Source organism: Gavia stellata, chromosome 3, assembly GCF_030936135.1.
Source record: "Gavia stellata isolate bGavSte3 chromosome 3, bGavSte3.hap2, whole genome shotgun sequence".
Taxonomy (NCBI): Eukaryota; Metazoa; Chordata; class Aves; order Gaviiformes; family Gaviidae; genus Gavia; species Gavia stellata.
In genome coordinates, this window is record NC_082596.1 from 55,256,202 (window position 1) to 55,280,442 (window position 24,241).

General features: G+C 42.1%; 1 protein-coding gene across 1 annotated transcript in view; it reads right to left on the reverse strand.

The window, feature by feature from the left end:
- The window catches only part of EPB41L3 (erythrocyte membrane protein band 4.1 like 3), a 104,712-nt gene that overhangs the window by 24,326 nt on the left and 56,145 nt on the right, over positions 1–24,241 (reverse strand). The window contains exons 4-12 of the mRNA XM_059835969.1: positions 19,644–19,748; positions 16,268–16,310; positions 12,664–12,739; positions 11,025–11,243; positions 10,616–10,703; positions 6,933–7,085; positions 4,807–4,904; positions 3,275–3,450; positions 915–1,135 (exon numbers count right to left, since the gene is read on the reverse strand). Coding sequence (XP_059691952.1) covers positions 915–1,135; positions 3,275–3,450; positions 4,807–4,904; positions 6,933–7,085; positions 10,616–10,703; positions 11,025–11,243; positions 12,664–12,739; positions 16,268–16,310; positions 19,644–19,748 — 1,179 coding nt within the window. The remainder of the gene's footprint in view (positions 1–914; positions 1,136–3,274; positions 3,451–4,806; positions 4,905–6,932; positions 7,086–10,615; positions 10,704–11,024; positions 11,244–12,663; positions 12,740–16,267; positions 16,311–19,643; positions 19,749–24,241) is intronic.

Below are 24,241 nucleotides of genomic sequence, written 5' to 3' on the forward strand. Positions count from 1 at the left end.
TAAATAAAGAGGGTAAATCTTACTTGTTTAGCAAGTGCATTCCATAGGACACTTTTGGAATGGTATCCTAGATTGAGTATTGCATATTCTGTTTTCTCTTCCTCAATGTAAAAGAAACAGAGGACATTTTGCACCTGATCTTTTCTGATTCTAACTTATTTCTCTTCACTGTCAAGCTCTGAAATTCAGTTATCTTCTCTGTCCCCCTGTTTGATTTACCCCATCTTAATAACTCAGTAGGTATAATGCATAGCCATGTGTGTACATGTATGCAGTGGTGGTGGGATTGGAGATGGAGAGGGATGAATCAAATTTCATAACTGAGCCAAGAATCATAAACAAAAACAATTTTCTTCAATGCAAAACTTCGAACAAGGGAAGCAAATGCTTTTGTAAGCCAGAAGAAAAAGCTTATAATAGTATATTAATACCCAAAAGTTAATAGAGAAAAATGCTCATTGAAATACATGCAAGGAAACAGAGATTTATGAGAAGTAAATGAGAAAAATACAATAGTTTAAAGCACAGAGCAACATACAAGAACACAGAACTATTTCTGACTAAAGTCAAAATATGACTGAAGACCAAAGGAGCAAAACATGCACTGCTAGGCTACTTCTGGGTATTTCCTAAAGAGCTCTTGCATGCTATGTAAAAAACCACTGTGCTGACTGTTAAATGGATTTACTTTTCAAAAAACAGTCCGAGGCACGAATTGACTTTTACAACATCATACGAAATGCGAAAGGAGTCTAAAAATACTGATTCAAGACAAGTATATACACATACATACAACTGTGTATATTCCAGTTTCCTTTCACTGAATTAGGCATCTCCTCCCTCCCTAACAATTCTGCGTTTCTCTGAGCGCTCTCCAGGCAGGTCAGTTTAATAAAAAAACCTCAAAACTCTACCTTGGTGTCGTGGCGTATTGCAGAGACCGGGGTGACTTCCTCTGCTCTTTTCTTTTTGCCCTCTTCATCATCTTTCTCTTCTTCTGCCTTTTTCTCTGGAGTCACAGTGGTTATCAAGTTGGTCTGAGAGATGCCCTTTGTTGTGGCGTACTGGCCAGTACCAACCTCTGCAGCAGACACAGAATCCTTCATGTACATTTCATGGTTTTCATTCACTGACGCTAAAAGCAAATATTTAAAGAGGGAAAGTCTGAAATAGCTTTTGCTGAGAAGCTGCATAAAATTAAAAAGCTGGGTTAGTAAAACATTTGAGATATTGCTGAAAACACAACTATGTCATGTTTCAGGAAACCAGAAGCATGTGCATACATTTAAATAAACTGTTTACTTGAAATAAAGCTTGTAGCTTTTATATGCATAAACACATATTATGGATGTGTATACACACATTCCTGTAGCTAATGTGTGCATTACACAGTTGTTAAATGTTAGCAAGCCATTAAAAGTGCTACTGTAGTAAAACATCAGAAAAAAATCAATGCGTTGCCACTGCTATCAAGCAGGAAACATAAGGAGAACCAGCTATGACATCAGCTATGGGGGTGGAAGAGATTTTTTTGGAAATCTGTCAGAATATAACAATGTAGATCAAATACACGGTAAGTAATGTGCTGCATTACAGGAAATGACAATATTGATGTAACACAGGCATAATATCTGAGAATCAAGAAATGGGATCTTTGTATTACCAAGTATTAAAGTCTGCCAGTTAAGTGAGCTCATTATCCTAAAAAATTCTGGGAAGTGATGGCATTCAATTCAGTGGACCAAACCAGAATATTCTAGGATGTAAACATTGGATAATTCAGAAAACTTAAATATATAAAAATGATTTTGAATTAAATAGTAAATTTACAGATAGAATGTAATCAAAACATTAATAATATACCCAGACCCTGCTCTTGACTATTGTGTAACTAATTCTAAGTCAATAGGACTATTCAAATTTATAAAGTTACTTGCATCTGTAACAAATGACAGGGCCAGGATCACAGTGTAATCGCAATGCAGAATGTTACAGCCACATTTGCATTATAGTAACGTTAGTGAAGAAATCATAAGCCTTGATTAAAAAACCTCTTTTCCCCATTTGCACTTACGCAAATTAACATCATAAAAACCTTGTGGAGTCTAACAAATGCTAGGGAAAAGTGTTTCAGATATCTTGTCTCTTGGGAATGAGCTTAGGAGGCAGGCGAAAGCAAAGGGACTAGAGGGAGACATCTTGTTTAGATGTTATAAACAAAATAACGCAGGAGGATAATTTCTGCTTTGAGACACATGCACAGCAATCAGGTCACCAGTTGCTTGGTAACAAGCAAGAAGCACATCAGAATTAGAAGATTCCACAATAATTAATGACAAGCAGCACCTTAATGGCAAGCAGCACCTTTAGAAGGAGAAAAGAAGGCTTGTCACTAGTACTTTTAAATCAAAGCTTCTCCCCCTCCCCACCATCAGCTATATTCATTGCAATTCGTTTGTGATATTCTGCGGGAGAATTCACCTTTTTTTAAAAACTGCAGCGATTCTGAATTTACTCTCAGTCTTTTTTTCTACAAAAATAAACTACAACCTCTTTTTACTCAATAGCTGACAACAGTAACAGCTGATGAAGTAGCTGAGACTCTGAATCACATGCTGGTTTAACCTAAGGGAGCAGCAGAATCGTGACCTCCATGAACCACGGAGAAGGAGAGGAGGAAGGACATACTATTAACCTGCGTATGTTACTCTCCATCTCACATCTTCATAAGTAATGTATGGAAAAAGCCTGTTAGTGCTCATCTGACTAGGACGCAAGGTAATCGTAAGCAAGTGTTATTACTCAATAGGGGGAAATAATTCATTTATGAATTGTAACATACACTTAAATGAAAAACCCACACAGGAAAAAAAGCCAAGTTAAACCAAAACGCAAACAGTTACTCATGCAAACCCTGAAAAAGCATTGAAACCTGACTTGCTCAGGCAGGCAGGTCCAGGCTGGCAGGTCCAGGCACCCCATCCTTCCCTAAAGCGGAGAATTGCTTTGCAGGTGTGAGGCCAAGGAGAGAGGTTCCATGAAGAGTAGGCTCCCAAGGACCTCCTCCAGGCAAACACTTCGTAAGGACCGCAGCAGTACATTTAGCACAGTATTTCTCCGCATTCTCCCCTATCGCTGCAGTGAACATGCCGATACTCACAGCCTCCACTCAGCTGAAGCTCCAGGAGACGAGATGACAAGAGGTTTATACCTAATCTAAAGCAGTGACCACTGTGATGATAACTTTTGACTAAGTCAACTGAGAGGACCTTACCCCCATCTAAGCTGCGAGACATAGTGTAACGTTTACTAGAAGACCGCTCAAAGTAAGGTGCGGGACGGTCTATGAGGGCGCTGGCTCTCCTCGTCTGGGCCTGCGTCCGGCCGCTGTAGCGAAACTTGGAGCCTAGCGTGAGGAACTTCTTTGGAGGTGCTTCTGGCAGCAGGAGCCTAAAACACACCAAGCAGTGCACCCGTTACTCCCCCTCCTCCAAAAATCAGTCCACTATTTCTGCAGTGGTGAGAAGATGACTGTTGGGTATCACTCGCCATCGTTACCTCTGCCTCACGGGTCTGCGGCTAAAAGGGAATCAAAGGATGCCCCTCATTCAGCATGACAAAACTGCTCAGCTAATGCATTTGAAGAGCTGAGCTCTTCCTAATGGGCAAGAATCACTCAGTTCCTTCCCACTCGAAAATCAGATTCATTATTTTCTAATCACCAAAACTAAAATAAGGTGTTCCTTGTATCAGGGACCCTGATCTGGGCTGAAATACAGATGTATCTCTTATACTTCAAATGTAACATGGTGCTGCTATGCTGAGGACAGGGCCAGAACAGATTTCCAGGGAATGCTGGGCAGTATTCATTCACAGGGACACAGACATTTTTCAGGTTAGAGCCTTCCCCCCATCTCTATTTTGGCTATGGAAGTTTACTGAAGAAGCCATTCTCCTGCTATGGAGTTTATGCTATAGACATTGATTTTCCATTAAAAATCAGAAAACACCAAAAAAATGGACACTCAATTTCTTTTTAGATCTTTTGCTGCTAAAACTGCATTTCAGATGAACATACAGACAGCCTGAACTAATAGTTTTAAGAAAGGAGAGAAATTCTTCAGTCCTCCCAAACATCTTGAGAGGGGTTTTTAAGCGCTGGACGCCCTTTCACACTATTGAAAATCTCACCCTTTTGGGTTTCCATTGTTAAGTATCTCTTTGCTGACTATCTCAGCACAAACTAATTACAGCGTTTATTCCACTATCCCAAACTTTTCTCAGGTCTTCTTAGATGTCAAAAACACAGCTGCAAAATTCCTCAGTAATACAAAAATTACAGCTACGGATTGGGTATTCTGGGTGACCAAAAAATACACCACCAACTACTGTCTGTATTTTCATATGTAATTAAATAAAAATCTCCCTTTTTTTTAAAACTCTTACCCACATCCCCCAGTAACTTTCCACAGAAGTTGTTCTCCCTCTACAAGCATATGTGCAGAAGTGCAGCAGAGTCCTTCATCTCTTTAATTATAGCAGCTGATAATAGCATGACACAGATAAAGCAAAACGATTAATTGGGAACATATGGTGATCTTAAACATTCAGTATCTATCTGAAAAAGTATGAATAATTTGGGTGAAACATTTCAAAATTTGAAGAAGCAATAACCTTCCCTTGTCTGCTCAGAGATACCTCATGATCTAAAAGACAATTTGATTTGAAGGGTTTTGTCTCTGCTGACAGAACTGGTCTTTTCTGTTGCATTTTATATCACACCTTTAGGAAAAGAAATCCACATACCTGAAAAATGTATGGTGCTCAACACACACTTTCCATAAGCGCTTTGCAGCACGATGATTTGGCAACTTAAACCCAATAGTGCTTTCAAACTGCTCAAACTAGGTAGGAAATAAGAAAAATTATTTATTTGATGCTGTGCATCTATTTTTAGACAGTGTACACAGGTTCATCTTCATTTTCTCCGTCTATATCATCTCATTGCAAGGGTGAAGATATATGCTCATGTAGATAACCACATATATACATATTCTGCAGACTACTGTCTGGGAAGGAAGCTGTGAGTGATAATCAATGGCAACCTTTGAGGATCATTTTTGGGGGGAAACTCAGATAATGAACAAGAGGTTTTTGATGGTGATAGTTATGTTCTATGCGCTGTAGTAACAAAGAGATCAGTTAAGACTTGGGAGACTTCTGAGAAAAGTATCATCTAAGTGTTTTAACCCTGTTGTTTTAACTTCACCAGTTTAAATAACAGTGGGAAGCCTGATAATCGCCTGGAGGGGAGCAAGTCTCCAGAGACTGATCTGGTCTCACACAGCCTTAGATTAAGGAGATTTACAGTGAAAGAACTACAGTTAGTAAATCACAGTGTTTTTAGCTAATTTATCTCCTGGGAAGGATGAGGAAAAGACAGGTAATTGAAAAGAGTCAGCTAGGGATACTACGAGACCTTTCTAGGTTGTGCTGCAGATTTATATATTCTAGATGCAAAAGCTGTGCTGGCTACAACTGCTGTAAGATGTTGATGGCTACATGCAGATAGCTGAGTAGGTGAAATAGTGTTGCTGTGATCGGGGAAAGGTAGGCAGAAGGACACTTGTGTAAGGAAGCCTGGATCCTTACAGGGAGCTGACAGAGAGAAACAAGGCAGGAAACAGCAAAACAATAAAGATGATATAAGCGACACATGGGATGTTGAATCACATTACCATCGATTTGGGAAGAGACTGCATTGATTATTTTGCATATGGAACTATGACCTGGTCACAGGACGCTACACACCAATATCAGCAGAGCTCAATAGGGCTTCAGTGGTGGACAGCTTTGAGTGCAGGCACTGGGAACATCAGTGGCTATTTGCTTCTGGTTTTTTAAATCAATCTCAAGTCTGAGAAGTTGGTTACCAAAACTGTCTGCTGAGAGGCAGGAAATGTATGTTTGTGGATTTTGGTTTAGGACTCTAAAAAAGGCTCAGGCCCTGGGGCTGGTGCGGGGCCCCAGCAGATTTCTCAGGTCACTTATGAAGCCAGTACTGGAGACATTGGCTCAGGACTCCCAACTGCCCTACTGCACGAAGGGAGAAATGCCAGTCCTCATCCAGGTGATTTCTGTCCTGCTATACAGCTCCACCCTCTAAAATGGATATGGGTTTTTCATCTATCACAGTCCGATTATTGTACCAGCACTTAAAATGGAGACACTCCTTTGCCTGTGATGATCCTGAACTCCTCCTGGGATTTTTCCTGAGATCTATCATCTTATTTCTGGGTTGGAGCACGCTCAACCCATGAGGTAGATATTTGCTATGCATCCAGAGGAGCCACGAGAGGGCACTCATTGTACGAGATTTCACATCACCTTCTCCAGAGCCAGAACACGAGTTCCTGTGGGCCTGGGAGGGCTAATGCACGTAGCTACCAAAAATGCTGAATGATGGATGCTTGACTCCATTTTTATCATTCTCTGGATTTCTGCTCTGACTTCAAATGTACTAGTCTGATACACTTACAAAATTTGGTATGGCTTGTGTACATCTCTTAGTGGGTAAGATGAATAGACACTAATTTAATATACAACATGATGGTGGATGATGAGCACTCCATGAATAAGCAGTATGTTACTTAAATTCCCGAAGTATTAATAATAGGGAGGAGCTTTTTACAGACAGATAGCCATATTTATCCTTTATGTTAGTTCATGGATGTAAACAGAAAAACACCAAAGAAGATTTTACCTGTATTTTAAAGCATTTACCTAATCTTTCCTAAGAAAATCAGCACAAATTAAAAAACATAAATGGAGAGGAATGTTAAAGACTTGTAAGACATGACAAATCAACAAATCAATGAGAACATGGGTTTTTTGAAAGGTTCATTCACTAAAGAGTGTCGGGATGTCCTTACCTCCCCTGGTCGGATTTTGATGTAGAAGTTGTTCCTCTTGTAGGAAATTTTCAGAACCTTTGGCCAGGCAAATCTATTTATTCTGAGTCTGTCTCGATATATTAAGAGACCGCTTGCACAAACTCCTAGCATGATTTCCACTCCTTCAGAATCCTGGAAAAGCAAGCAATGCACTTTGCTGAATATTTCTCTCCTTACATCCCACAGTACTACAGATTCTTGTATACTGTGTTTCTATCTGAGCCATGTCTTTTTAATGCATCAGCTGTAGTGACCTGATTTCTGAGAGCGACCCTACTCACTGGCTGCATTCATGCAAGTAATAGTAAGGTTGGGCAGGGTGAGAGAAACAGAGTGTTGCGAATGTTTCCTTATATTTTATAAAGACTTCAAAAGGACGGGGGAAATTTTAGACATTATTAAAAGAATTATATTAACCATATAGCAGAATTTTATTAGCATAATAAAAAAAAGTGTTATCAGAATAAATACCAGATTGAAAGTAAGTAGGACAGCATACAAATTTACTTCTCCTGGCATCACTCATCTCCATGACTAAGCCTTGTGAATCCTTAGATAGATTTTTCTTTTGTACTTTGCTCTTCTTGGCTTTAGTTGGTTTGCTAGTTTCTTTAACGTGGTTGTGCCTATGCTCAGTATTTTGACTTTGAAATGACCAGCAGGCAGAAAGTTGAGCATTTGGACCAGAAAGATTCCTTTAGAAGTGTCTGACTGTGCCTGTGCTATAAGCCATTTTTGACAGGGAAGCTGTAGGTCAGACACGTTAGCACTATAAAAGATTTGGCTACAATCTTATCAGAATATACCCATAAATATGTATTTTTTAAGTAAGAAGTATACACTTCTCTTTCCTTTAGAAGCCTTCAAATAGTCTAAACCTGACCTTCCTTGTTTGCTATCACCACTAGACTGTATAATTCTGTTTTTTTCATTTACCTAAGTACTAATACTGCCAGAGAAAAGAAGGATCCACCTTAAAGCACAGAGTTTTTCAGTAGTTATTTTACAATAGCTTAAAGTTACAAAAGTCTGACAACAGAAGCTACGAAGTTGATAATCATGAAATAAATTCACTGTTTTCCTCTGGTTTTCCTGACAAGCCATCTTTTAGGCACACAGTGAAAATCTGATTACGTTTTAAGATGAACACAAAGGCATGCATGGTCAGTCATGACGAAAAGGCTACGGAACAGCTTGAAATAAAAAAAAAATTGTTTTAAAATCAGAGACACAACAGAGAATTAGTGCCACAAAGTCACTTCAGTGTTAGAACACACACCAATAGCGGATGTATGTTCCAACAATGATGGTATCACCCGTTAAAGGTAGATTTTTTCTAAATAAAGCTCTCATGTGACATCACTGTCAGGTACTACAGAAGAAACAAAGCTAATTTTTTCAGTGGACTTCAATTTCACAGTTTCCTAAGCAGAGAGTAATGCCTAAATACAGTGAATACATTCTAAAAAAGAAAGTCTCATTGCCAGTAATCCCATTGCCTGGCAAATGCCTGAAATGCACGCGTGCTCGCATACGGCACATAGCTGCAGGTGCAAGGGGCTTCGTCTTCTGATATACTTTCTCAAGAACTTTTTGAGAGATGCCTTCTTCCCTCATCCCCACCTTTGCAGCAGATCTAAGTCCATTGATGGCTTCTGTTACTTGGTGTCAGAGACTGCTTCTCAATGTGATACTACTGGCGTAAAATGAAACCAAAATAAAAGTATTTGGCTTTTTTCAGGAGCGATGTGGTTGCACGGAACAGAAAACTGTTAGCTGTAATGTCCGAGGCACGAGACGCTGAGCTGCACATCCCTGCAGCTCTGCAGATGAATGGGAGGTTTTATCAGAGCAGTGACAGCCCAGAGGACAAATCTGTTTATCTGAACACATTTTTTATCATAGCCTTGTGTTGGATAATTGAGAACTAGTTTTAACAGCAGCTGGCGAGTCCAGCATCTGTTGAATACCTAAGATACTGGGACAGTCTTAATGAATTGACATTTACATAGAGACATCTGCCATGACGTGGCTTCAAAAAGACATCCATAGAGATACTTGTCCCCTAGTCTGATACCACCAGATCTCACTGGCAGACCTAATTAAAACTAAACATTACTTCTCATGCAGAGTTTACTTTTTCCACTTTCAGTTCAGTCTCCAAGATTACAGACAGACCCAATTCGGTTAGTACTGCAGCTTTTTAAATTAAGAACATCACTTTAGAGACAGATTGGCTTGTCTACCAACTTCTCTTGCTCTGAGTCTTTCCATATGAAAAACAGAAGAGTAAGACCGGATAATGATACTTTTTTTCAGGGGGGAGAAGGTTATCTCAGGATAGCCCATCTTAAATTTCACAGGCTTTCTCCAGTATTCTGTAAAAAAATGCTTAGGCCTTAATGCCATGCTATGTTAAATTTTCAGTAATGAACCCTGTAACACACTTAGAACAGGAACTCGCTTTGCTGCTGTTTTGCAGATTTCTTCGTGTTGGACAAAGGATGTTGAAAAAAAGCTATTGAGTGACATTCGCCAATCCTTTTCTATCTCTGTTCCAAATGTGCCTCAAGATTTTCTGCCTACCTGCAAGACACAGGGAAAGCAGCAGCACGCCTCCCGGTAGAGTGCTGCCCGTTGAACCATACCCAGATTTTTCATTTTCAGTGAAGGCAATTAAAAGAACACAAAAGATTGCCTTGAATTCTGTAACACACATGCACAACTCCTACGATATGCCCCAGGGACACGGTTGCAGGCCCTTTCAAGATCTGAGCTGCAAATTTATCTTCGTTTTTGAAAGGATCTGCTGCAGCATAATAACAAGCTTACAGTAATTTGACCTTTACAGAAAATGCAGTGCTCTCCACAGCTCAGGATTCTTTGTTCAGCACTCATTTGCCAAGGATGCTTGCTAACCTCAGAGATGTTAAAATCCATTAGCATTACTTTGAAGAGTGAAGAAAAAAACAGTAATTATTTATTTTGAAAAAAAAAACCCACACAAAAAAAAATAAAAAACCAGACAACCAACACAAGGCTGGTAGGTGGCTCTCCCAAACCACAATAAGAATGACCATGTTTTATTCATAACTTAACCTGACGATGATTAGAGAAACTACTTCATCATGGGAGAATGTTTCCAGCAGAACTGCTGCCCTTCCAGTCAACTGCAACGACCACACTTCAGAGGAGAGACAAGCCGCTGTCTCCCCATTACTATCAATCTGATTAGGTTTCCAGCACAGCTAAATAATTGCTTGAAAGTTCTCTGCAGTGTTAGAAATGATCTGCTTATCTAGTTAAGATACCATAGTTGGCCTTATTAAATTGGAAAATGTAGCTGAATGAAATGACAATTGATCACTCTCTGGACAGCTTCTAATATCCTTCCTCGTTATGCCATCCATTCAATATTTTCCCAAAGGATTTGGTTGTTTATGAAAGGTTGATGTGTAACATCTTTGAATCTATAGGCTAGGTTATGTTACAGTTACAAGATAATATTTATGCTTATCCCACGAGTCCTCATATTGACACATGATTTATCCCACAAAATGCCCATCTCAAAACAACAAGAAATTAAAAATCAGGGAGTCCATGAAGATTCAAGTACTATGCCACAGGAGAAAGACGACCACTGAAAGAACTATAGTCCATACCTTGGCATGATGGAGATCTACTCCATACATTGATAGTTTTTTGGCGTTCTCCAGGAAATGCATCTCAGCCTCTGCAGGTGTCATTCCCCTGAGGAAAAGCAACCAATTCTAGCATCAACGTTAAGAAAACAGGAGTCCGAAATAAAATCCAGCACCTGGAAAACACTTTCAGCCTGTCAGAACTACAGCTGTATCGCTTAGATGGCTGGGTACCTACCAGAGCCAAAGCTCTGGTGCAGATCCTGTTATCTCTCATGCTGCAAAGCTCTTCTCTAACCAAAGACACAGAGAGGAGTCTTGCCCGAAAAATATTCTTATTTGGTATACTGCAGCAGGTTTTAACATTTCCTGATGCACCAGGATGGTACCTGAAGGCAGGCTACAGCCCACACCGATGCTCTCCGCCTACCTGTGGCTCTTGTGCAGCTCAATCACTTTATCCTCCAGCTCTTTAGTGTGATTCGGCGCAAAGCGAAATTCACTGACATAGTCGCTGCCGTACTCGTCGGGGTCATAGTCACCGAGCTCTGACTGCACGGTGTAGGAGCCCAGCAGGGCCAGCGTGACAAACGAGCAGGGCAGCCGACCTGACACGATGTCATCTCTCAGCTGCAAGCAGAGGTAGTACCTGCAAGGGAGCACCAAGGCAGCTCAGAAAGTGCCCCTCCACCACCGCCCCCAAAGGACCGGCAAGAGGCCTCGGCTCCTCTGCTAACTTGCAGACAACTCCCAAGCCCAAAGTTTTTCGTGTGTTAACAAGGATAAGAATAATTTTGAAAAAAACCCCCAAACCACCTTGCCTAACTTATGGGTAGCAACACCTAATTTATCTTTATAAAGCAGCATGGAGATTTCTTAATCAAATAGGATATTACTTTGTTTAGTGACCTAGATGGAGAATTACCCATTAAACATACCAAGTTCCTAACATAAATCACTAAGATATATAACTACCTGATAATTCTTTTCTTTAAGGAGAAAAAAATAAATAAAAACCCCAAATACTGTTCATTAAAGGGTAGCTGAACTCCAAGCTGTTGAAAAAACATAAGTTGTCTCTTTAGCAAACTTGTGAGCTTTCTCAAAAATACATTTAAACAGTAAATGCTGTTAAAAACACGGTGATAAGCAGTGCAAGGAATCACCAGATAGAAGAAAACAGAAAAAAAGCGAAGAGCATTGGCTTGGCGGGGAAGGCACGGAGTTCCCACAGGGTATTTGAGGGTGACAAGAGGAAAAAAAAATCGGGTTTTTTGGAAGACCTCTGTTGAAATGTGAACTCCTGGCACACTGTCTTTCTGCACAAAGCCTACCACAGGGAAGTCTGATTTAAGCCAAAGGCTTCATGCTACCTTAAAATCAACAAGTAATCCACAAAGCAAAGAAGGTTAAAAATATCCACAGGTTGCAAAATGTTAGAACGGCTAGGGAACAGCTTGCCGATGGCATAAAACTCATCATGGCTCCAAGGTTTTCCTGCCTTATACCAAGGAGGAAACCAGGTGAGGTTTTTTTTTTGGTTGTGCTTGCAATCTGTATACAAAACCAGAGAGCAGAGGTGCAGACTGCAGAGCTAACTGACTTGGATAGCGGGGAGCAGCCATTCATTACCACCATAGTCCCTGTACCATGCACATCAACCGCTTACCTCATCAAATGACATACAAAATTTACACATGTGCTTATTTTCATCCCACTACTTTCCTTTTGCAGTTATGGTTTTACTGACAATAATAACTTGTTACCACTGGCAAAACTGGGCATCAGGAATCTTTGTGAAAATTAAAATCAACTCTCAGGAATACACATATTGGAAAAGCTTGGGTTTAGGGTTAAATTATAGAAAAGAAAAAGTCTTCTTGGCTCAGAGGACAGACACTGTTCACAGCATCTTTTCTGCCAAAGCATCGCATATTTTCCATAAGCTCATAAGAGAAAGGAAGCCAATGGGAATACAAAACATTCCTTTTCTTGGACAACTAGAGTGCAAGCACTACTACAAACAGCTTTTAAGCCCCTTCTAGAACGGTATTTAATGTTTTAAACACCTGGTAATATCTTCAGACAGCTGGGCGGGGTCTGGAGGGTAGAATTTCACATTAAATGCAAACTGCCAAGCACCACCTGGAAAAGAACACAGGTTGACTCAAAGTACACTGTAAGCGCAAATGGAGATGCTCATGCTGTTCGATTACCAGCAGACTTAAAACTACCCCAGCCAAGCAATTCATGAGAAGAGGATGTAGCATCTTTTTCCCATACATTGTTCCAAAGATACTACTTTTCCCTCTCCCAATTACAGTAGTAGATCAGATTTTACAGCTCTTTTCTTATTTAGTAAGACTTCCACTGAAGCGAGGACCCTAAGGGAGCAGCAATTTATTACTAACACTAAAAAAGCCCTCAGTCCGAAAACAATGTTTTCTGGAATTAACCATCCGAAAACACAGCCTATACAAGTTTTAAAAACCAAAAACCCAAAACACAGAGGCGCTGGAAACACCGCAAGCCAGTGTATGAATGGGGTCTGGAGCAGGGTGCTGTGCCGAGGTCTGGCTGCCCAAACCAGTATCCTCTCAGAGTGCTGCCTCAGCACATAGCTCCTGTCTCCAGCAGACAGAAATTACTGTGCAGACAAAACTGCAAGGACAAACACAAAGAGCATGACTGAAAAACAGCACATAACACCGGGGAATTCGTATTTAGTTATTTCAGTAAGTTTAGGTGACCCATGGGATGGATACTGGTTTGCGTCACCACAGTTCACGAGATTTTTTTTGGAGTGTTAGCTTTAAATGTTGTAAAGAAAGAATATCAAAATGAAAAAAAAGAAAGAGCTGAACAGAGTACGTAAATATAAAAGCTATTCTGAAAAAAGGGACAGGTTATACTAGCACATGTCTCGAATGCAAATAAAAAGCAGCAACAAAACCCCAAACGACAGTGTGCTAACAAGCAACACAGTGGTTTTTCAGTATCCGAAGCCTCTGTTGTGGGATTTACCTCTTATATGTACTTCTACCACATAAATTACAGTGTTTCTGTAGTCAAGAAGCCAAAGCAAAAGTAATGACAATTCTGTTTTCTGAAACGCATTGATGCCAAAGTACAAATCCAACTAGAAATAAATAGATCTCTCTTGAAAAGTCTGTATTTGCCATGTAATGAGGAAGTGCTCGTGAACGCTGAAAAACAGGATTCTCTCTTATAAACCTGACAGGGTAGGGCTTTCCCATGACCTTCAATCCAGGGGCACCTTGAGCCTAGGTACCTCCTAAAGAGTATGGGGTTTGAAGGTGTATCTGGTGTGCTCCCTGGTAAGATAACTTATATGCCGGACAGGTCTGCTGACCTGGAAATACTGTACGGTTGTTCTAATTGGGTGTTTGGGAGCATTTATTTAGAGGCGACAGGGAAATCTCATCCCGTGCAAAGCCCCATCCACTGTGGTCATCAAAGCACCTGAGAGAATAGGCTCAATGTGTGAGAAGACTTTTGATATTTATCATCAGGACTTCAGCTCTTGGTGAGACTTTAGGGCTCCTTGATTTTAGGAATTTTTCCACTCTCCCGGGCCATAAAAGCTGGTGGAAGGAAGATTTGGCTGGCAGCGAGGATGGGGCACAGTCCCACTGGGGAATGGACCGGCCCTGAGGTGGGAGTGGAGCCTGGGGGAGACACCTGGCCCCATGACAGAGGGAAGGGACCATGGCCCGAAAATCTCTTCCTCTGGCACACACAAAATAAATCAAACCTATGATATAGCCTATCATACAGCATGGACGGTTAAGATACCAGAGTAAGAGGCCTTCACCCCTCACTTACAGGGGTTTAAATAAAACCTAACACTGCGCAAGTTAACAGGTTATACCTAATGGGGTGCGAACCAGGGGCCGCACACACAGCGACAGCCTCATTTCTCAACCACCGGGATGAAATTCCTGTGGTTTGCAGTGGAATCACGGATATCTATCTGAGTGTTGTACAACTCAACCAGCATTTAGCAGGATTATATATATGTGTTTTGGGAAGTGTCATGGGTAACAGCCCTACTTTCCCACCGTTGTCCTGTTCCAAACTTCTCGGGTGAATTGTACAGAGCAAGCAAATTATCGCTGTCATCTTCTGCAAATACAGCTGTCCCCCGCGTCAAGTCCAGGACGATACTTTTCTGCTCTGGTTAATCTCTCACTGTCACAACCTTTCATTGTCTATCTCACGACTCAGGCACATATTAAACGCATTTCAAATCAGTGGTGTGGAGCTGAGCTGCTTTACTTGCATTGACCATCAGTGTAACCTGACGCATTGAGGTCTACAGCACCTTCCTCTCCAGATCCATCTTCTCAAGAGATTAAAAAAAGGCAGATTTTAATTTCCTTTTATTGCAGATCACTTACTTGTAATGAAAATAATACTGGTGGAAAGGTGTGGTTCCTCACAGTAAGTGGGGAAGTTTTCCAGCCAGTGTAAATTAACCCTTTGAATCTTGGAGAAGGAAGTGATTCATTTGCCGGGCCTGACCCAACAAATGTGAACTGCCAGATGTATTTGCTTGTGAAAGCACAAGTGCTAGAAGAGATCATTTACAAAACATGCAAAGAAAAAAACTACTAAAGTTTTCCTGCCCAAAGGAGTCACACACACAAACATTTCAACCATTTTAAAAAGTGAGGGGCGGGGGGGAAAAGGCAGGTCGAATTTTGAGCCTGGCAGCCATGACAGAGTTTTCTTTTGAGAGGTTTTTGTATTCTAATGTAGCAGACAGCTAAATTTAACAACCGAGCTTTCTAAAATATTCATGTGGAGCAGAAAATTGACTGATTCTCTTTGAATTGAACAGTCATTTGAGGGACAAAGTTCAAGCTTTTGAAACACAGGAAGGAAAGATATTTTAGAGTGCTATCTTTGCATCAGTGAAGTATTTCACTATGGGGCACAAGCAGCGTTCCTGGATATGATGTAAATACCAGTAAAGCAAAGAAATAATTTATATACGTGGCCTAGTCCCTAAGGTTACATTGCTTAATGTCAAACTTCAGGTTTTTGCATCTCTGCAAATGTCAAGTTGTTTTCAGCAATGCAAGTTCATGTGTTACGAGCCTCAGTAACCGCCTGCACTCATTATGGGGGTGAAATGCCTAAAAGATGCACGTAATTCCTTTGCCAGAGACACGGGACAGGATGCAAAACAAGACTGTGAAATAGGCTTTGCGCGCTCTCCTGGGGGAAGGCATCCAGAAGGGAGCCATGGCCCCGTCCCGCCTGTCCCCTCACCCTGCAGGCAGCAGGGCTGGGGCGCGGGGCTGGGGAGAGGGGGCTGCCAAGCCCCTGGTGCTGGGGGGCACCCCGGTGGGACAGACCCTTTGACCCAAGAGCAGCGAGTTACCCCAGCCATTTAGGAACAAAGCCAGAGGATTAGAGGGGCTGGGCAGTGACAGGCACCCGGTGCCCATGACGCCCCGCTTGCGTGCTGGGGAGCCCTCTCTGCCTCTTGCATCCCTGCTCGTCGCCACAGGGGTCCGACACCTTCACAAACACTGATGGCAGTTTAGAGGAAGAGACTTTTTTGTGCAGATTTTTGGGGTCCGGATACAGCAGAATGAATGTTTTCCAGACCCCCTGAAATAAACACAACGATAACAAACTTACTTCGGATCTGCTTCTTGATTTCCTTGGCAGGGTCCAACCAATTCTGCAAAGAAAATGTTTCCTTTTTTCAATTTGAAAACACAATAAACATTATTTTTAAAACAGTGCTATGAGTCAAAACTAGAACATGTGAAGGTCTGCCACCCCTTTCTCCTTGGAGCAGCAGTAGGCAGGGATAACACTAACTTTTGAGATGTCGCCCTGGGTAGAAGCAGGATTGTTATTAACCTTCCCAGGCGTTGAAAGGCTGAATGGTTTGACATAAAAAATAAAAAAAATTAAAATTATTACAATAAATCCACAGAAACCTTCTTCCAGAGTACCTTCAGAGAGAACCAAATTTCTACAAGCTTGTTAAGAAGGGGTTTTGTTTGGTTGGTTGGTTGGTTTTTTGCTCTAATCCTGGAAGGGATGAAAAGCCTTGCTATAGGATAAACAAGCGCAGTGCAGGACACTGCCCCATTTGCAACCTGGCGTGGGCATGAGGGGCTCCCCAGGGGCAGAGGGAGTTTGGGGGGAAATCAGAGACAGAACTGCAGCACTGGGGCTGCCCCCATGCTCAGAGTCTGGTGACTACACAAGACAAAGCCCCTGCCGAGGAGGTGGAGAATTATCACGGCAATGTGGTACTACTCCATGGGTGCCAAGAGCAAATGAAATTCCCCTGGAGGAGGTGTGCAGCAGCTTGGGTTCTCTTAGTGCCGCTGCTGCCTTGTCCCCTAACAGAATGAAATTAATATTTAAAATGCATCACACAGCCCAGAACAAAAAGTTCGCTTCCCCTCGGAAAGTTCCACTTTCTCCAAAGAAAGATAAACAAATGTATCAGAGGAAAAAAAAATACTAAAAAAATACCAAACAAGCAGAACACAACAATCCCCCCCCAACAAAAACAACCAGTTTGCAGCTGTCCAAACCTGGTCTGTGGTGCAAAACATGAGCCTGAAGAGCTCCAGCAATTGCTGGGCACAAAAGCATGCTATGCACCAAGAAATTAAAGATGCATCAGGATTTCTATTTTCAAAGGCAACATGTGATGTGGGCACATATATTGTCTGGCTGGAAGTTAACTGGCAGAGGATGGAATTGAATTGCTAAGTACTTTGTTATTAAAAATATGCACGTTATTGATCAATAAATGTGGTGGCAGGCAGCATTCTTTTAGATGTTTAGCTCTGTAAAGTAACTGGTGTTCTATAAATGTTTAGTATTTCTAAACCACTTGTTAATAATGAATACATTCTCCTCTTTCCAGTACAGGAAAGGACACCTACCTGGAAATGCACTTAAACATCTGCCTAACTTTTACCACAACTCAAAACTAAGCATATGCTAAAGTGTTATCTTGCACTGGCATGGACCAAGAGTCTGCTTAAGTGACATTCTGAATCAGAAACAAAAATCTTATAATTAGAAGTCTGTAAAGGGAAAAAGAAAGAAAAAAGGATTGATTTCTTTTCTACCATGTATCACTGAAACACAGGGAAGCCTAGAAAATAAAACTGTTGTTCTCACAAGACATAAACAGCTGAAGAAGCAGTAATAGCTTCAGCTTCATCAGAGAAGACCGTTCAGGCCGTGCAAAGCACAAAATACCTTCACCTAGTGAGCTCTGCTGGGCTAAGGCTAAAAAGTTTTGTTACTGGTTTCTTTCAAAATATTTATCTTAAAATGCCAAAACCAAACAGCATTTTTTAAATTATCCTTTGATACTCTCTCTTTCATCATTACATGTCCAAAACAATACATATATATGTATCACCTGCACACTAGATCATCTTGGACACTGTTAATACACAGCTTATTTAATACTGGAGTTGACAAGCAGACAAGAAGAATGTGATTCACTGTTGCTGCCAACTGCTTCTGAAGACTTATTCTTTAGCCAAATCAACAATAACACACAGATAAAGCAAGTCAAGACTTAAAGCCTTACTTTATCTTAGCAGTTAGCAGGAGCAGTCAATCAACTCCTGCCTATCTGTATCCCAACCACAGTATTATTATGACGTATTTCAGTATTATATGTTTAGTAGTGTATCTATGAATGTATATCTGACTTTCATCTATGGCAGTAATGAAATAAATCATACTAGAAGGAGAACGAGCTCTGGGATGAGCCCAAAGAGTTGTGGTGAATGGAGTTAATTCCAGTTGGTGGCCGGTCACAAGTGGTGTTCCCCAGGGCTCAGTATTGGGACCGGTCTTGTTCAATATATTTATCGATGATCTGGATGAGGGGATCGAGTGCTCCCTCAGCAAGTTTGCAGACGACACCAAGTTGGGAGGGAGTGTTGATCTGCTTGAGGGTCGGAAGGCTCTGCAGAGGGATCTGGACAGGCTGGATCAATGGGCCCAGGCCAATTGTATGAGGTTCAACAAGGGCAAGTGCCGGGTCCTGCACGTGGGACACAACAACCCCATGCAACGCTACAGGCTTGGGGACGAGTGGCTGGAAAGCTGCCCCTCAGAAAAGGACCTGGGGGTGTTGATTGACAGCCGGCTGAATATGAGCCAGCAGTGTGCCCAGGTGGCCAAGAAGGCCAACAGCATCCTGGCCTGTATCAGAAACAGTGTGGCCAGCAGGAGTAGGGAGGTGATCGTGCCCCTGTGCTCGGCACTGGTGAGGCCACACCTCGAATACTGTGTTCAGTTTGGACCCCTCACTACAAGAAAGACATTGAGGTGCTGGAGCGTGTCCAGAGAAGGGCAACAAAGCTGTTGAGGGGTCTGGAGCACAAGTCTTGTGAGGAGCCCCTGAGGGAACTGGGGTTGTTCAGTCTGGAGAAAAGGAGGCTGAGGGGAGACCTCATCGCTCTCTACAATTACCTGAAAGGGGGTTGCAGAGAGGTGGGTGTTGGTCTCTTCTCCCAAGGGACGAGTGACAGGACAAGAGGAAATGGCCTCAAGTTGCACCAGGGGAGGTTTAGGCTGGATATTAGGAAAAACTTCTTCATTGAAAGGGTTGTCAGGCATTGGAACAGGCTGCCCAGGGAGGTGGTGGAGTCACCATCACTGGAGGTGTTCAAAAAACACGTGGATGTGGCATTGTGGGACATGGTTTAATGGGCATGGTGGTGTTGGGTTGATGGTTGGACTTGATGATCCTACAGGTCTTTTCCAACCTTAATGATTCTGTGATTCTGTGATTAACTTCTTTCATGTCATTAATAGCCAACACAGAGGGAAGCTAGGAAAACAACAGGGGATGCTCTCGAGAGGTACAGAGTTACAAAAAAAAAAATAGCTCAAGCTATGTCTATGAAACTTGGCAAGGAAGGTAACAACTTCTGAAGTGTTTGCAACTGTCTGGGGGCGTGTCTCGCGGAGCTCTGATACCCACATGCCAAAGGCCAGCCACGGTTTTCTGGGTTACCTTTTGGTTTTCCGTGTCTCTGTATGTTAGCCCAAAGTAGTCTTTTTCCAAAAGATTCAGGTGCTCGCACACTTTGTCGAATAGCACTTGACCTCTGGAACGTTTCTGTGGGAAATGAACAGGGGAAAAAAAAATCACGTTTGCAAAATAAAGTAATATAAGCATTAAAATAACACCTTTTCTATTTCATCCTCAAATCAATAACCCCCAAACGATTTAATTCAATTCATCCATCTTTCAAAACTATTGACCTGGAGCTTTATAAGAATCTGCTGAACGGGCCAAATCTGCTTTTCATAAAAGTTCAGGTCTTCTTGCAGAGTTAAAAACAAGCCAATACATGTCATTTTTCATGTTTCAATGAAAAGATTTCTTCTGTCTTTCAGAAGCTGCAACTTCAAAGGCATGCTGAGGTCTTATCTCACCAAACTGGAGTGTTCTTTGTGTGCAACAGTAGCAACAAACAATGGTACAAAATATTCTCGGTCATGGACTCTCAGAGCTATGACTTGGGGGCAATCCACTGGAGGAAAAACCAAACATGAAGATATTTCTTGCTTTGGTAACAATGTGGACTGATTCCAGGATCCTTTTTTGTCTAACATATGAGGAAATGCGATACACCTTTTACTGAAATCACTGAAAGAGCCTAGTATCTCACTGGGAAAGCAGCTGGGTAAGAAAGCAGCTTTCCAGTGTCCCACTAACCTTCTTTACTGCTAACATGTTAGGTGAGAAGATCTCTCACTGTCAACAGCCAGAGCCCTTAGCAGAAGCTTTGTAATATCTCTCGTGTTGGACGGTAAAAATTCAGGTCATCCTAGTTCTCAGCGTTATATGTGACAGTGAGAAAAATTCTCCAGAAAACCACCACAGAGAGAAATATTCTCCTTATAAACTACGTGTGCTAACTTTGATATGCATTAATTATGATAAACAATTCAAAATTACTTGGGCCACTGTTTCATCACTGCCTGCTTCCATAAGTGCCACTCAGCTAAAGAAAAAAAATCTCCCCACTTTATATCAAACACATGAACACATAAATATTTTAGTTGATGTCAGTGCTGCATTTTCTTTATCTGTAGCATACACATGACTTGAAGCAGACTGGGAATATGCTACTTTCTTCAAACGCAGTGCAGGAGGCCAACACAAAAGAGGAGAGAACACCGCCTCCGAATTTACGTGCCTCTGCTGACAGAGCTGTGCCTGGACTGCGCTGCCAGCCCAGCAGCCTTGGCCGAGGGATGGATATTTCACAATCCAAGCTGACATAGCTATGCCAACAAACCCGCGGAGCACAAGGCTGGCCTCAAACTATTTTAGAAGTGGCAAGCAAGCCATGAGAAAATTAAAAAAAAAAAGAATTGAGGGTTGCTGCCTAACACCCTGTGAAAACATGACGAGAGATGATGGAGGGAGTTGTGCAGCATAACCTCATTTATGTTAAATTTGGGTTTTCTCCTGAGGCTCTGATGGTACATTAGAAAGGAAGCAGGGAAATATCCTGTACATTTTTATCAATGGGGAAGCTGAAGATTGTGGCTGGTAGAGTCTAACAAGTGTCCTCCAGCTGAGAAAAAAACAGGCACAGAAGTGCCTGTTGCTGTAACTCCATTTACAGCATATTGCTGTAATTCCTTTTACTGTGTCTTCCAGCATCATTTGAGCAAACAGCTCTAGGGCCTTGTTCTGCTTTTCACCTGCTTTCCACCCTGTAGTACGAAGCATAACTATACCCCAGCTCCTTTATAATTTCAAACAAATGTTGAGTTAACTCTTCATGCCGTAAACCTGGAAGTAAATAATAAGGGGTTGGTAGTCTTATACTTGATGTTCCATGGAGATGATCAGGCAGATAAAAAAGATTTGACTACTGGTGTGCAGAGCGGAACCAAGTCAGAGCCTTCAAGCCAAAATAGTCCCATTTCTGCTATAAGCAAGCAGTGCTATATTTTGCCAAATTTTCGGCTTTTCTATGTGATAACAACCCAAGTGGTCAGACTGAATGGAAAGAAATAAACAGGTTAGCTCTATAGGATACTTGCTTTGAGAAAGACTACGTCTGCACCATTTACCTGCATTTGAATTGTGACTCTTCAATGTCCTTTTAAGAGTCACACAAGCCCCACACAGGAGTTGTTTTATGTGACTGATCCACGCAGCTACACAGATGTCAACTTTGAGAAACAGTAGCTAGCAGCTGCAAGGTATGGTGCTTTAACAGGGAACTGCAGGAAATGGTTGTGTGGGGCTGTGCTGTAATAACAACCAACCAACCAACAAAACCCAACGCTCAGGATTTCTTGTTTGACTACACATTGCAGGCAAGTGAGAGCAAGTACAGCAAGCCTGGAAGAACTTGCATAGCTCAGTTTTTGTCCATGACAAAATGGATCCTCCTCCTCCTGTACGAAGATGCCCAAGTTGTACTCAGCCACTTTCCACAAAACTCCTGCTGCATCAGGATACGGGAAAGCCCTGCTAGTGCTGAGAGAGGATATCAGAAATACCACGTATAACTGACAGCCCTTCCCGGTTGGGGTCCCCTCTTCACCAGACACCGGGTGTGAACTGGTGAGGGTTGATGGAAGCCTTACCAGGACCACTTTCCTTCTCACTCTCCATAGAAACACCCCATCAGTGTCTAGACAGAGGAGCCTCACATTGCAGCCTCACCACCGCCCCTGAGCACCTCTTCCCAGGTCAGAGCTGACCCATGGGAGCAGGATTCAGAGGGCTCCTATCATCTGGGGAGTGGGGGCTGCCTGGCAATGTAGCCACCACTGATGCCCTCCCAATCCTTATGTACCTGCGTATACGCAGCACTGCTGCTTGGTACCCACGCAGGATTAGGAGACATACCCTCTTTCTGAAACAACATTGCACAAAAACACAGTGAGGGGAGGCTACTACATTAATCCATGGGAAATTAAGAAATTTAGTTAGAAATACACAATTAAAGCAACTGAACAGACCTCCCGTGCTCTTGTTAATTGCTTTTATTTTACTGTGTGCCCAAATAAGCATGCCAGACAAGGCATAGGTATCATTGCTTTGGCAGGGAGAGAATGGGAGGAGAAGGAGAGAAAAGTCAAGTTACAAATTCATACAGCTCCTCAACCCATCTTAAACCTTTGCTTTCCACCAGGTTGAGGTGACAAGTCTAAGGTGATGAAAGACTGACAGTCTGCTGGGTACTGTGGATCACAGGTTAATGCCAAAAATGTCAACCAATTCTCAGCAGTCCTAAAAGTGCAGATAAAAAAATTTTTAAAATATCAGACTTCATGCTATAAAATACCGGCCCTGTAAACAAAGAGTTTTTCTGAAAGGTAAATATGGCAAGATTCTTCTCCAGAAATATTCTTAGCTATTTTTCAGGCATGAATGGGACGAAATGAAATGTGCAGATGCAGAAAAAGAGACACTTTGCTTAAGTTTTGGGAAATCAAGGCAACAGCAAGAATGCAAAACACAGATTGAATGGTATAAATGAGTACAGAAGTCCAGGAGCAAAAACTTTACACTTTCCACAGCCTGCTCCCTGCAGCTCTATAAAGGCCAGGGCTCTTGCTTGAAGCAGGAATGGGAATAAACAGCCTCCTGGTCAAGCTCCCAGTGAAAGCAGCCAGCAGCAGTGAACTTGGCAAGCCTGCGCCTGCCAGCAATTCCCACACGCAAGGGAGAGGAGAAGTGGCCTCTCTCCTTGCTAGCTTCCCCTCGGTTTTGGAGCTGAGCCTCTCCCTCCTCGGGAGGCTGAAGGCCACAAAAGGCTCTCCTGCCCCCTAAGTGGCTTCCCCAGACACAGTCCACGCTCAAGCCCCTCCACATCAGCTTCTTCAGCCCATAACCCTCCATCCCAACGCACTCCCCTTCAAGACCACCAGACCAAGATAACACATTGTACATCACTGAGAGTGAGGACCTCAAAAATTAAGTACTTCCATCTTAGCTCTGGGTGGATAACAAGATTACTATGAAGTCAATTATTCTCATTAGCGAACATCTGGGTACAATGTCTGCTATTTCCTAATACAGAAGAATAATGAGAAAGTTTTCCTTTATTATGATTAAGCCCAGAAGCTGTAATGTACTTATGATAAATGAACATTATTAAAGTGAAAAAATGCAAGCCTTTGTTATAGATGCGTTGTCATTTCAGTCACAAACGATGAATTGTGCATTAATATAATCACAGAATCACAGACTGGCTGAGGCTGGCGGGCACCTCTGGAGGTTGCCCAGTCCAATGCCCCTGCTCAAGCAGGGCCACCTAGAGCAGGTTGCTCAGGATTGTGTCCACTTGGGTTTTGAATATCTCCAAGGATGGACTCCACAGCCTGCCTGGGCAACCGGTGCCAGCGTTTGACCACCCTCATAGTAAAAATGTTTTTTTTCTTATGGTTAAATGGCATTTCCTGTATTTCACTTTGAGCACATTGCCTCTTGTCCTGGCACTGGGTACTGCTGAGCACAGTCTGGCTCTGTCGTCTTTACTCCTTGTATCAGGTATTTGTATACATTGATGAGATCCCCCTGAGCCTTCTCTTCTCCAGGTTGAGCAGTCCCAGCTGTCTCAGCCTTTCCTCACA